The sequence below is a fragment of the Sciurus carolinensis genome, chromosome 1 (assembly GCF_902686445.1).
Source record: "Sciurus carolinensis chromosome 1, mSciCar1.2, whole genome shotgun sequence".
NCBI classification, from domain to species: Eukaryota; Metazoa; Chordata; class Mammalia; order Rodentia; family Sciuridae; genus Sciurus; species Sciurus carolinensis.
Genome location: NC_062213.1, coordinates 17,862,343 through 17,874,637, shown reverse-complemented (window position 1 = coordinate 17,874,637; position 12,295 = coordinate 17,862,343). Strand labels below are relative to the sequence as shown.

General features: G+C 34.2%; 1 protein-coding gene and 1 non-coding gene across 4 annotated transcripts in view; one reads left to right on the top strand and one right to left on the bottom strand.

Moving 5' to 3' along the window:
- Positions 1 to 1,352: 1,352 nt before the first annotated feature.
- Positions 1,353 to 12,295, bottom strand: part of Atad2 (ATPase family AAA domain containing 2) — a 59,225-nt gene continuing 48,282 nt past the window's right edge. For all 3 annotated transcript variants that reach the window (XM_047525161.1, XM_047525170.1, XM_047525179.1), the window contains exons 22-28: positions 11,925 to 12,084; positions 9,764 to 9,886; positions 9,498 to 9,641; positions 7,472 to 7,867; positions 5,776 to 5,909; positions 3,603 to 3,731; positions 1,353 to 2,948 (exon numbers count right to left, since the gene is read on the bottom strand). In XM_047525161.1, the coding sequence (XP_047381117.1) occupies positions 2,904 to 2,948; positions 3,603 to 3,731; positions 5,776 to 5,909; positions 7,472 to 7,867; positions 9,498 to 9,641; positions 9,764 to 9,886; positions 11,925 to 12,084 (1,131 nt within the window). In that variant the 3' untranslated portion in view covers positions 1,353 to 2,903. The remainder of the gene's footprint in view (positions 2,949 to 3,602; positions 3,732 to 5,775; positions 5,910 to 7,471; positions 7,868 to 9,497; positions 9,642 to 9,763; positions 9,887 to 11,924; positions 12,085 to 12,295) is intronic.
- Positions 6,446 to 6,519, top strand: Trnaa-cgc (transfer RNA alanine (anticodon CGC)). Its single transcript has one exon. It is a non-coding gene; the product is annotated as a tRNA-Ala (tRNA).

Here is a 12,295-nt window from a genome sequence, read left to right as displayed (position 1 = left end):
AGTTTGTAAACTTTAAAGCACAAGATTTTAAATTTTGACCAAGTCAAATATCTTTCTTTTTGTAGCTAGTGATTTTTTGCACCATATATAAGAAACCATTGCCAAATCCATGAAAATTTCCCCTTGTTTTCATCTAATTTATATCTCTAATCCATTTTGTGTTAATTTTTACAATATGGTATGAAGTGAGAGGATACAGCTTCATTCTTTTTCATGTGCATATCCATTTGTCTTGGCACTGCTTGAAGAGACAGTCCCTTCTTGATTCATGAACTTGGGCACTCTTGTCAAAATATTGATATATAGGCTTATTTCTGGACTTTCAGTTCTACTCCAGGGATCTCTGTTTGTCATTATGCATGTACCACACTGCTTTGATTAGAGTGTAGCTTTGTGTTTTGTTTCTAAATCAGCGAGAGTTTTTTTTTTAAAAAGTTCATCCCCATTTGGAGTAACCTGCAATTACATATAAATTTTAGGAGGGACTCACCTATTTTTCAAATAAGGCAACTGGGATTTTGATAGAGATCACACTGAATCTGTTGACTGCCAGTTACAAACATTAGGTCTTCTAATCCATTAATATAGGATGTCTTTCTGTTTGCTTAGGTCTTCTTTCAGCAATTTTGTAGTAATCGGTGTACATAGGCTGGTACCTTCTGGGTATGCATAGGTGTCTTGGATGTTAATATAAATGAAATTGCTTAATTTCTTTTTTGGACTTTTGTTATTGTTGATGTATACAAATATAACTTTTTTTTTTTTTTTATCCTAAAAATACTTTATTTATAGGCTCCACAGCTTAACAGCTTTTTCTGTGGACTCTTTAGAATGAATGTTCTATACTTAAGATATAATTTGTGACTACAGATATTTCCACTTTTTCCTTTCCAATTTGGATGACAACCTCCCCCCGCACCAAGTTTAAATGCTCTAGATGGACAGTACCTTTAAGCAAATAAATATATAAATAAAAATTTAAAAATCCTAACCTTGTAATTTCATCAGGGTTTTCAAACTCTACATAGGAATGTAGGGGTATCACTTTCAGAATCTGTAGACAGTGTGCCATGAAAAGAACAATAAGAACAATAAGCATTTTAGTCTATGCCAGGAACACACACCATATAAACATTCCAGTGTCAATGGCATTTTACTGACTGACTGAGACAGAGTCTCACTGTGTTGCCCAGGGTGGTCTCCAACCCAATGGCTTAAGTGATCCTTCTGCCTCAGTCTCCTTAGTAGCTAGGACTATAGGCATGTGCCACCATGCTGGACAGATCAACAGTATTTTAAATTATGCACAGTAATATATGAAAGAACAACTTTCTTCTTGTTTCGTACTGAATTATCTTTAATGTTTGAAAATACTGAAGAAACTGAAACAAATTTGACAAGGACTTTCCACCTTTTTATTATACAAACTATATACATAAAATGAAATCCTAGAACTAAAAGATGCATCTGGAAGAGTAACTTACAATAAACTTCAATAAAAATGAGTGTATGTGTATCTCCAGCAATATATACATATTTAAATATTCTCAGTGATTAGCATTTCTTTATGAATTATAAAAGGCAGTATCTATTAATTCAGGTGTCTAAATTATTGGGGTTTATTTTGGATTCTTTTTCTGCCCCACCCCCTCAGGGCTGAACTCTGGAGCCCTCCTCGACTGAGCTACATTTCCAACCCTTCTTTAAAATTTTAAATTTTGACACAGGTTCTCACCAGGTTGCCTAGGTTGGCCCCCAACTTCAATCCTCTCTTGGTCTCTCAAGTAAATGGGGTTACAGGTGTGTGCCACCATACCCAGCTAACTTACTTTTAGAGTGCTTTAAATATTCAAAAAGTAGTCAACAAGAGGCAGCTCAATTTTGAACTATAGTAAAATTCAGAATCTTGGGTTGGGGATATAGCTCAGTGGCAGAACTTGTGCCCAGCATGCTCAAGGGCTTGGATTCAATACTCAGTACCACTACCACCACCAAAAACCCAGAACCTCTCCTTGGAAGATTGCTCTTCCCTCTCCTGTTGAACAGGGTTTAACAGAAGCTATTTTATAAACTAACACTAGAATACTCGCCCTCCAAAAAAAGAACATATAAGGAGGTGGAAGGTTTTAGTTTTAAGAAAGAAACGTATTTTTGGTATCAATAATATAAAATTTATATTTATATTCATATATTTGTACATAAAAGGTATGAATAGAATATAACCTAAACACAAATGTAGAAATTATATAAAGTTTTCAAATATAAAAACTTCATGCTATCAAAAAAAGTTCAACAGGTAGTTATTAATACATTTGTTATACATATAATCATAAAACTAAACAAAAATATTTTAAATCTTTATTAACCTAAATTAGAACTATTGAAATGCTTATCTAAAAACAATAATTTTGATATTCAAGTACAGAATTGTGGTGCAGCTTTCTTGCAAACAATGAGTTGAGCTAAGTGAATAGTTGGGCAAAGGAAGCTAAAGGCAGAGAAAGGAAAGATATAAAAGAAAACAAATATAACAAGAAGCAAGGACACAATACATTACCAGTTTGTCTGATACAATAAACTTTTTTAGGAAGGGTAAAAGTGCTTAATACAAAAAAGTTCAATGTCACTATTTTAAGTGCCATAAAATGTTATCAAAATAACTTTATTAAGAGTTGGCTGAACTTCAACTATTACTATTATTACAGTGCTTTGTTCAAACAAACTTCCAATATTTATCAGTTATCTTACACATGTACATAAATATCAGGAAAGTTAAATATTTAACTATTTTTATCTTTTCCTTAAAGATGCAAGATTTCATCTTGCATCTGGACATGCAGACATATCAAAAGTCTATTAAATAAGAACTGAATATAAAAAATACTTGATATGATATGATGACATCATGATCTGGAACAACTGAAGTTTTCTATCTCTTGCTCCATTTTCTATATAAAGGGTAGGAAGGAAAAAGAGTATGTTTCAATATAAAAAAATCTAAAAAGCAAGTTCATTGTTATTTTCCAAATAAACACTGAGATATTAATATCCATGTAATATGATAGTGACAATAAAAATTTAGTTTATTATATAGAACTGTCACAAACATTTCATGGATGGAACTTTCCAACATTATTCTTAAAAATTAGTACTCTGGTATCTTCTATAAATAAGATTAAGACAAGTAGGTCCAAAAATCTTAAAAGGAGCCACATAACTTTATTAAAATACAACAAAATATGGGCTGGGGAGATAGCTCAGTCAGTAGAGTGCTTGCCTTGCAAGCACAAGGCCCTGGGTTCGATCCCCAGAACGCAAAAAAACAAAAAACAAAACAAAACAAAACAAAACCAAAAACCAAAACAAACAAACAAAAAACCCCAACAAAATAGAATTTTCAGTTTTACTGATATTAAATTGTTTATTAAAGACTAATGCAGTTAGGGACTAAAAAGTAAAACAACTCATTGTTACACAGAATTTTATTATCCACATATTAAAAAGTTAAATTCTTATACTTTGTTGAATGAATCATTAGTCATTTTATATGTGTATTATATAACAAAAAAAGCATTAAAATGAGTTTCGACTCAATACTTTACCTGAATAAGTGTTGTTTTATCATAATCCCTGCGATGCTGATAAATACATTGGCTGATTACTGCATACAAATTTTCCAGTTGCAATATATTGTATTCTTGACTTTTTTTAACAACAGTCTTCAAAAGAGTCTAAATGAAAATATAAGTGTTTACATATGTGAGATAAATTCTGAGATGAGATATTCAATTCTAAAGGTTTTGGGAACTGTTGTTATACAAGACTCAGAGAAGTCAGATCAAGCCATTTGATGAGACACAGCAGCCTCTAGCACTGTTTGGCATTTGTCTGTATAACTCTTATCACCATTCCATGGTCCTGGCCTTTACCCTGTGTGACTCCCATTCTAAAATTTACAGCTAAGGTTGCCAATTTCAATTCTAACCATAAACCTCTATAGACAAATTTAAAAATAACCTCAAATTAATAATTAATAGGAAAAAAGGCAAATTTTTGCAGTGTGTTTTATGGTAGTATAAGTACATTACAATTAATTCCATTAAGAGAACCTAAACAAACAACCTATATAAATGGTGACTTCCTTAACACTTTGGGGTTCTTCTTGTGAAAAGGGCTATCCATCTGCTTAATGCTTTTTCTCAAGACTGAAATGGTAGACTCACTAGATTTCTTTAATTCTTCAAGTGTGGTGCTACCAGGTTACACCATTATAATTAAAAACTAACTGAAAAGGTCTTAAGTAATGGTCATAACAACAAGGTATGGGAGCAATGATGTAGATAAGCATCCCCAAAAATAATAAATCAACACATTAGTCATCTTCAACCAATGCTTTTATGCAAAATATTCTATAGCAAGTTTATGTCTCATAAAAGGTCATCATTTATTACAAGTCTAATAGATACATTGCACTATCAAACAGTCTTCCTTTTGGTGGGCTTAAGTTAACAAAAAAGTGCAAGTTGAAGTAGTCTCAGTCTTAAATGATATACCTATATGCTGAGTAGAACAAAGTTAAAAAATTTATAAAAATTGATTAGTAAGAACAATAAGCTACCCCATAACCCCAAACAACATAGTGAAGTATATAACATTCTTATTTTCATGAACATGAGATTTATAAATGCTTTAAATTTCACACATTTTAAAATAAAATTTTCAGATAGATAAGATTTTCCTTGGAGAAAGTGCTCCAGGAATATCACTGCTACCTTCTCTAATAAGTACAGACATCAAGTTCTTAGTAGGTTTGCTATACTCAAAAGGGCTTTCCTGAGCTAATTATTATCAGCATATTCAACTTGTACTTAAGAGTACAAAACATTTAATCTATATAGACAATTTATCTTTAATATATGCATATAGTTCAATACAACAAAAAAATCTCAATGTACTGAAACTTGAAATGTGGCCTAAACAAAAAACATGTAAGTTGGAACTGGGATGCAGTTTTTTTCTTTTGATGGGAAAGGGCAATAAACCGGTCTTATTTCAGATTATGTTAAGGCAACTGCAACACATCCAAGTTGTTAGTTGTGGAGGTAGGACTACTGTTTTGGAGTGTCAGGGTACAGCATTTGAGAGGTATGATCACTCTTACAAAAGTGATGATTAGGGGCTGAGGTTGTAGCTCAGTGGTAAAGTGCTTGCCTGGCAGGTGCAAGGCACTGGGTTTGATCTTCAGCACACATAAAAATAAATAAATAAAATATAGGTAGAGAAAAAAAAGTGATGGCTAATCCAAGAGTACAAAAAAGTAGGAAAAATAGTAAAGGAAAACTGAAAGCTCATAAGGAAGCTGAAGGCAAGGATGGTTTAAGGATGCACAGTAAATGAAGGAGAGTTATCAATGGCATAGAATGTTACAGATGGGCAGGAAGATCAATTTAACAATGGCAAATATTAGCTATGAGGGTGTCATTCGATTAGAGCAGTGAAGATAAAAACCCAATTGAGGGGAATAGATAGGGTAAAAGAAACAGCAGTGGATAACCTGGTAGTATGTCAGAATTACTTGGCTATTTTTCCTCTGGTTCCTACCACAAACCCTCATATATAATTCCTATTTGGGAATTTGGGAGTTGGAGAGGAAAAGAGCCAAAGCTAAATGGAAGAAAAGGTTTTAGTGTCTCATGCAATTCCTATAGACCAGCTTGCTACAAGTTCACCATCTAGCATATGGGGATTACTATGCACAGTGGAAGTATTACATACTTTTAATCGCTCATGGTCCACAACAAGAGTGGGGGTAGGCTGAGAGAGAATTGCCAAAGCCTTTTCAACACTGATGAGCTGCTGTTGCTCTACTTGGGAACGTCTAGCTCGAGTCATTCGCAGGACACACATTTCTAGAATGAAAAAGTAAATAGGTATTATTTGATCCACGGACATAATAATGTCTAAGATAAATATTGGGTAGAGCAAATATACTATCTTCTGCTTGGGTACAAGACTCAGAGAATTTAAGAACTGGGAGGGACTCTCAATAATCTAAAACAGGAATTTTAAACTACCACTCATGGGTGAAATCAACCTGCCACTATAACTAAAGTTTTACTAAACCATAGCCATGTTCATTTTTCCTACTGTCAATGTCATTTTCCCAGAAGGGTTGAACAGTTCTGACAGAGCTCATGAGATCTAAAGTATTTACTAACTGGTATCTTGCTCTTTAAAAGTTTGCTGATCCTTGATCCAGAATAATATACTTATTGATAAATGAGAAAAATGAGATCAAGAGAGGTAAAAAGACTTTTTAAGGCCATATACCTAATTGTTTTAAAAGCTAGGACAAGAACCCAGATCTCCTGACATATAAGCAAGTACCTTTCCCTCTGAATAGTGGCCTTAAAAAAAGGTATTAGAAAAAGAAAACAAAAGGGCTGGGGTTATAGCTCAGTTGGTAGAGTGCTTGCCTCGCAAGCAAAAGGCCCTGGGTTCAAATACCCAGCGACGCCAAAAAAGAAAAGAAAAGGAGAAGAAAAAGAAAACAAAGCAAAATATTAAATTATATAACCCAAATAACAACATTTAAAGTACCCATATTAGGGATGGGGGATGTAGCTCAGGGTACAGTACTTGGCTAGCACATGAAAAGGCCCTGGGTTTGATTCCAGCACCACAAATAAATGAATAAAGTATCCACATTAGAGAGGAAATATCCTCATCCACAATTTCTATGATTATTCACACTAGAACTCATATTGAGGAAGCTCTTCAAAAGAATTAACCTTCTGCGTATGTATAAGTCACTTATAAAAACCCCAATCCATTACCTTAGTCAATTCTTGTTTCAGACCAAAATAAATTTTGACCCTTACCATAAACCTTTGGTTTTATATCACTAAATGTTTAGGTTTCCCAAAATCAAACAAATCTATTGCCAAAGCCTCAAGAAGATTCAAATGGAAAATTCAGGGAGTAGGACCATCAGAATAACTATAAATAATCTTGGTCTTTACAATAACATAGAGGAATGATGAGTGTGGGTAAGAGTTATTCTATACCACTCTACATTAAAAATGAAAGGGTAGTCTGATAGAATTTTAAAGCTGCATAGCCAGGCTTTGGGTTATATGCTTCAAATGGATTACATTTTTGATCCTCAAAATATCTCACTACCCAGCAATTATCTACCCCAATTTTGCAGATAAGCAAAAAGATAAACAAAAAAATAAGCTGTTCTACATCACAAGCTACCCTATAGGTAGTGGACCAGAGGCTCAAATCCAGGTTTGTCTGATGTCAAAGTACAGTTATAACAAGTGATTTTTAGTAGCTCAAAGGCAAGTGAAGGTAACATTTTTCTAATTAGCTTAATATCCGTACTATAAAAGAAAAAAAAAAAGCAATTGATATATAACTAGCTGTTTAAGAACTTCCGGTGAAACATCTATTAATTGAGACTTACCTTTCCCCTCATTTTCATCAGAAATGCCTATTATCTGAGAGTTAGAAGGATCTCCATTGCAAACAATCTTATCTTTTCTCAATTCTGTACATGGTGTAGCATTCCTAGAGTCTTCAAGTTCTTTCTCAATATTGTAAGTACTTGAATTATTATTTCCCAATTCTCTTTTGCTTTCAGAGGCACTTTGCTGCTTCTCATTTTCTTCTATTGAAGACTCTCCTGTGTTTCCAGTCTCATTGTGATCTACACTTGTATCTTGCGTTTCCTCTGTATCACTCTCAATTTTGTCATCTGCAGCATTTTGGTTATCATCTTTGGCTTGTGAAATCTTCCTCCTCTTTGTTATTGTGCCTAGGTACCACTTTGACTTTTTGCGAATTTTTCTCTTCAACTGAGCTTCAAAGAATTAAAAAAAAAAAAGATAAAAAATAGCATTTAAAAAATGTCCTAATTCTAAGAAATCAAGAGAAAACAACAACAAAAACAAACCCAGACATGTGAGCAGATGAAGAGTTGAGACACCATACTAGTTCTGTATTGATCTACAAAAAGAGTATGGCATGACGGTGGAAAAGTGGATAAGGTCTAATCATTAAGGCAACCTGTCATTCTAAGGAGTTTAGGTTTTATTCTGAATAACTTTTTATAAATCTTGAATAACTTTAAGGAGGGGAATGACAAGACTCTTTGATAGAAAATTTAGATAATTCTGGCAGCAATATAAGAAATAAACCAGAAGGCCAGACTTACTCTTCTTTTTTAAATTCACTTTTTTAAAAAATATATTTTTTAGTTGTCAATAGACCTTTAATTTTATTTATAGGTGGTGCGGAGGATTGAACCCAGTGCCTCACACATATATGGATTATTATGTAATAGTGAGAATGATTAAATCTCAACTATTTACAACAGTACAGGTGACTCTCAAACTTTTAGGTAGAAATTTTAAAACACACATATATATTCATATTCAGAAATGGACAAAATCAGCCCACTGTGTTGCTGAGATTGATCTTGAACTTGGATCCTCTTGTCTCACTATGGGCACCACCATGCCCAGCTCGTCATTTTTAACTCCTACATCTTTATTTCATTCTCTTGTAGATGGGCATCTGAGTTACTCCTAGTATTGCTTCTTTGAACATTCTTATACATGTCTTTGGTAGAAGTAATATATGCAATCCTATGGGGTATACAGCTAGATACTGATTGCTTTAAGGGAGCCAATTTCCATATAATGACTTGCTTAAAGTAGATATCGTTGAAACCATTCTGGTAGTGGAGGTCTCTTACTGATACTCCCTTCTCATCCTCTTTCCCAATGCCAGTCATTTAAAAAAATAAGAGGGGCTGGGGAGATAGCTCAGTCGGCAGAGTGCTTGCCTTGTAAGCACAAGGCCCTGGGTTTGATCCCCAGCACCCAAAAATAAAATAAAATAAAATAAAAAAATAAGAGCTTACTCTTTATTTCAAATCAATTACCATACGATGGACAAACCTTCAACATAGTAGAGAAGGTTCTAGCTCCAGTAAAACACACATGTGCACATACTTGAGATCTAACAAGACTGTGAGGAATTATGAGGTCAAAATCTGGGAAAGCAAATGACTGTGAGAGAGGCTAAAAAGGTGAGCAGGGCCTGACATTCACATGGCTTAATGAACAAAAAAGTGAAGTTAAATAAAAGCCAGTCAAGAAGGAAGGCCTCAAAAAACCTCATAGGTTTTTGGTTGGTGTCCTGTGAAGTTACAGCCCAAGAATAAGAGGGAACAAGGAACAGAAAATAGATCCAGATTAATAGTAAATCAGATTCAAATCAAGTTAATTCTCAATGAGATGGTGAAATGAGATTGCCAAGTAGTATACTGTAAACCTGGATTTAAAAGAAGAATGTAAAGTTGCCTTAATATTAGTAAAATCAATGTAATTCACTGTACTGATAAAGAAAACCAAGGAGAAAGTAAAGGGCTTAGAAGAAAATAAAGGTTACAATTTCATAAATCAAAATTACCCGAGGGTGCTTACCAGGTGTGCTGCAAGCCACAGGAATACTGGATGTCTTTACCTTTTCATTTTGCTCTAGATCTGATCTTTTATCACCAGCAAGAGTGGAATTTTGCTTTGGCATCACGTGATAATAAGATGGAGCATACTTGGAGGAGCTACAACCTTATAAACAAATGCAGAATTTCAAAAGATTTCCAGATTTCAAAATTACATAAAGGATTAATGAAAAGGATTCAAAATACTATTCTGAAACATCTTTTTCTGGTGCCAAATAATTTTCCTACCTCTTTTCTTTCTAGATTCTTGAATTTCTTCACAAAGCTGCTCAAAGTCTTCATCAAGTTCTTCTTTAATGATTGCATAGGCAGTATCTCTTAAAGCACAGGCTCTATGCCTAATAAGACGATCTGAGAATTGAGTGAAAAACAATTCTTAAATGTTCCCCCTTTTAATTAAAAAATAAAACAAAAAAACCCAGCAAAACAAAAATCTCAACATTTGTGGCTTAGAAGTCATTATAATTCCTTTTTATTTTTACCTAAAAGTTACTAGTATTGTGTTAGTCTGTTTCTGGTATTTTTTTTTTGTGTGTGTGTGTGTGGGTTTAAAAAACATTTTTTTTTGTACTGGTGATTAAACGTAGGGACATTTTACCATTGAGCTATATCTCCAGTTCTTTTTACTTTGAGACAGGTTCTAAGTTGCTAGGCTGTTTGCCCCAGCTTTGTGAGGGGCATGAACCATGGCTCCTGGCTAACATCTAATTCAACATGGCAGACTAAACCTAAAAAATTTTATTCTCTGCTCTATTCAGTTCCCTTTGAAATATCAGAAAAATAAGTCAATAACAAGACTAAACCAGAAGGAAGACTGTATCATTTGTGAACCAGGAATGTGAAAGAATTTTGGCAGAGATACAGAGGATGTTACCACATGACAGAGAAACGAAACAAAGACAATGAAATAGCAACTCTACTCAGGAAACATTCTAAGCTCAGGGTATAAGCATCTTATGCTTGACTATGCTTTGAAGCAGAAGGCGGGTAACACAAGAATACAAGGTACTTGAACTGACAGGGTCAAAACCTCTCTCAGGGTAATAGTCTGCACTATTCACTCCTAGGTTATGAATGACAGGAATAATATTATAAAGAATATTGGCTAAGTCTTCTAATGTGGCTTTTGGGTCTGAAAAAAAGGGCAGTCTAGGCAGTGCTTCCCAAAGTATGGTTTCTGGACCTAGCATCATCATCACCTAATAACTCATTAGAATGCAAACACTTAGGTCCCATATCCTATGTATATGTAAACAATCAGCAACCTAGGTAATGGGACCCATCAATCTGTATTAATCTAGGAGATTCTGATGTCCACCAAGTTTGAACAATACTGGTCTCATGTAATTTTTAGATTGCCACAGGGGAGACAAAGCAGCAGCCCATGACTGCAATGAAAGGAAAAGCCCCCCTGCTTCTGGAATAACTTCTTCCTACAAATGGGGGTTTCACAGCTTGCTTGCTTTTCCCCACTACTTATCTCCAGGACTCTGAACTACAGAGAAAAGTCTAGGGATGGCAGGGTAGAGGATTGGGAGAGGAAAAATAGTGAGCTTTCCAATTATATAGGGAATTCTTAGTAATTTACTAATCAATTTATGAGCACCACCAATTAGAAGTCTGAACGACATCTACAGTATTAACAGATTCACATTTGGATAAAGGAAACATGGGACTTAGATTTTTAAAAATATTACTATCAATAAGTATTATACTATGCTACTTCTCAAATAAAAATTATAATAGCTTTCAGAAGATATTTGGAAATCTGTTTTATTCTAAAGTGATTTTTTACTTCGAGAAAGAAAACTGATATAGAAAGTAAAAAGGCTATTTTGCTGTCTCATTAAAGGGTATATAGAAGGAAATTATTAAGTGCATTCAAATTCTGTCTATGGGGCTAAGGATATAGTGCATTGGTAAAATGTTTGCCAAGCATGCACAAGGCCCTGGGTTCAATCCCCAGTACCGCAAAAAAAAAAACACCCAAATTCTATCTCTGCTTTCTGGTAGTGTGACCTTGAGCAAAGTTTTTAACCTTTCTAAACCTCACCTTCCTCATTTGTAGAATGGGGTAAAGTTGTGGTGAGGATTAAATGGCATTGTGAATGTAAAAAATTTATAATATAGCAGCAGCTTAGGAGGCTAAGGCAGGAGAACTATAAGTTCAAAGCCAGTCTCAGCGATTTAGTGAGACCCTGTCTCAAAATAAAAAATAAAAAGGGCTGGGGATATGGCTCAGTGATTAAAACCCCTGGGTTCAATCCCCAGTATAAGGAAAAAAAAAAAATATATATATATATATATATATAATATAGCACCTGACAACCCTTGCTAAGTTTCAGCAGCCCCCATACCACCCTCTTAAAAAGAATTCAGTAATGCTCACCTCCAGGATCTCTATCTGGATTATATTCTAAAGCATTACTACAGATTAGATCAATATCTCTCAAATAATCCTTCACAGTCAGATACTTGTGTAGATCTATTTTACTGATTACAGATGAAAGGTCCATTGGTTGCTTTATTACTGTGACATAATCAGGAACCTAAAATTCAAGCAAACAAACAAATCACTAAATTAACTTTAAACAGAAAAAATATGACAAGTTTTCTCTGCAAGGTGATACAGGGGATAGATAGAGAATAAGAGATAAGCATAATAAAGTAATGCGAGACCTTTGACTCAAGGCTGTTTGTACTCAACTCCTATTCTTGGGCAATGACATTTCCCAGTAACACCCCATATCTCTTTACTCA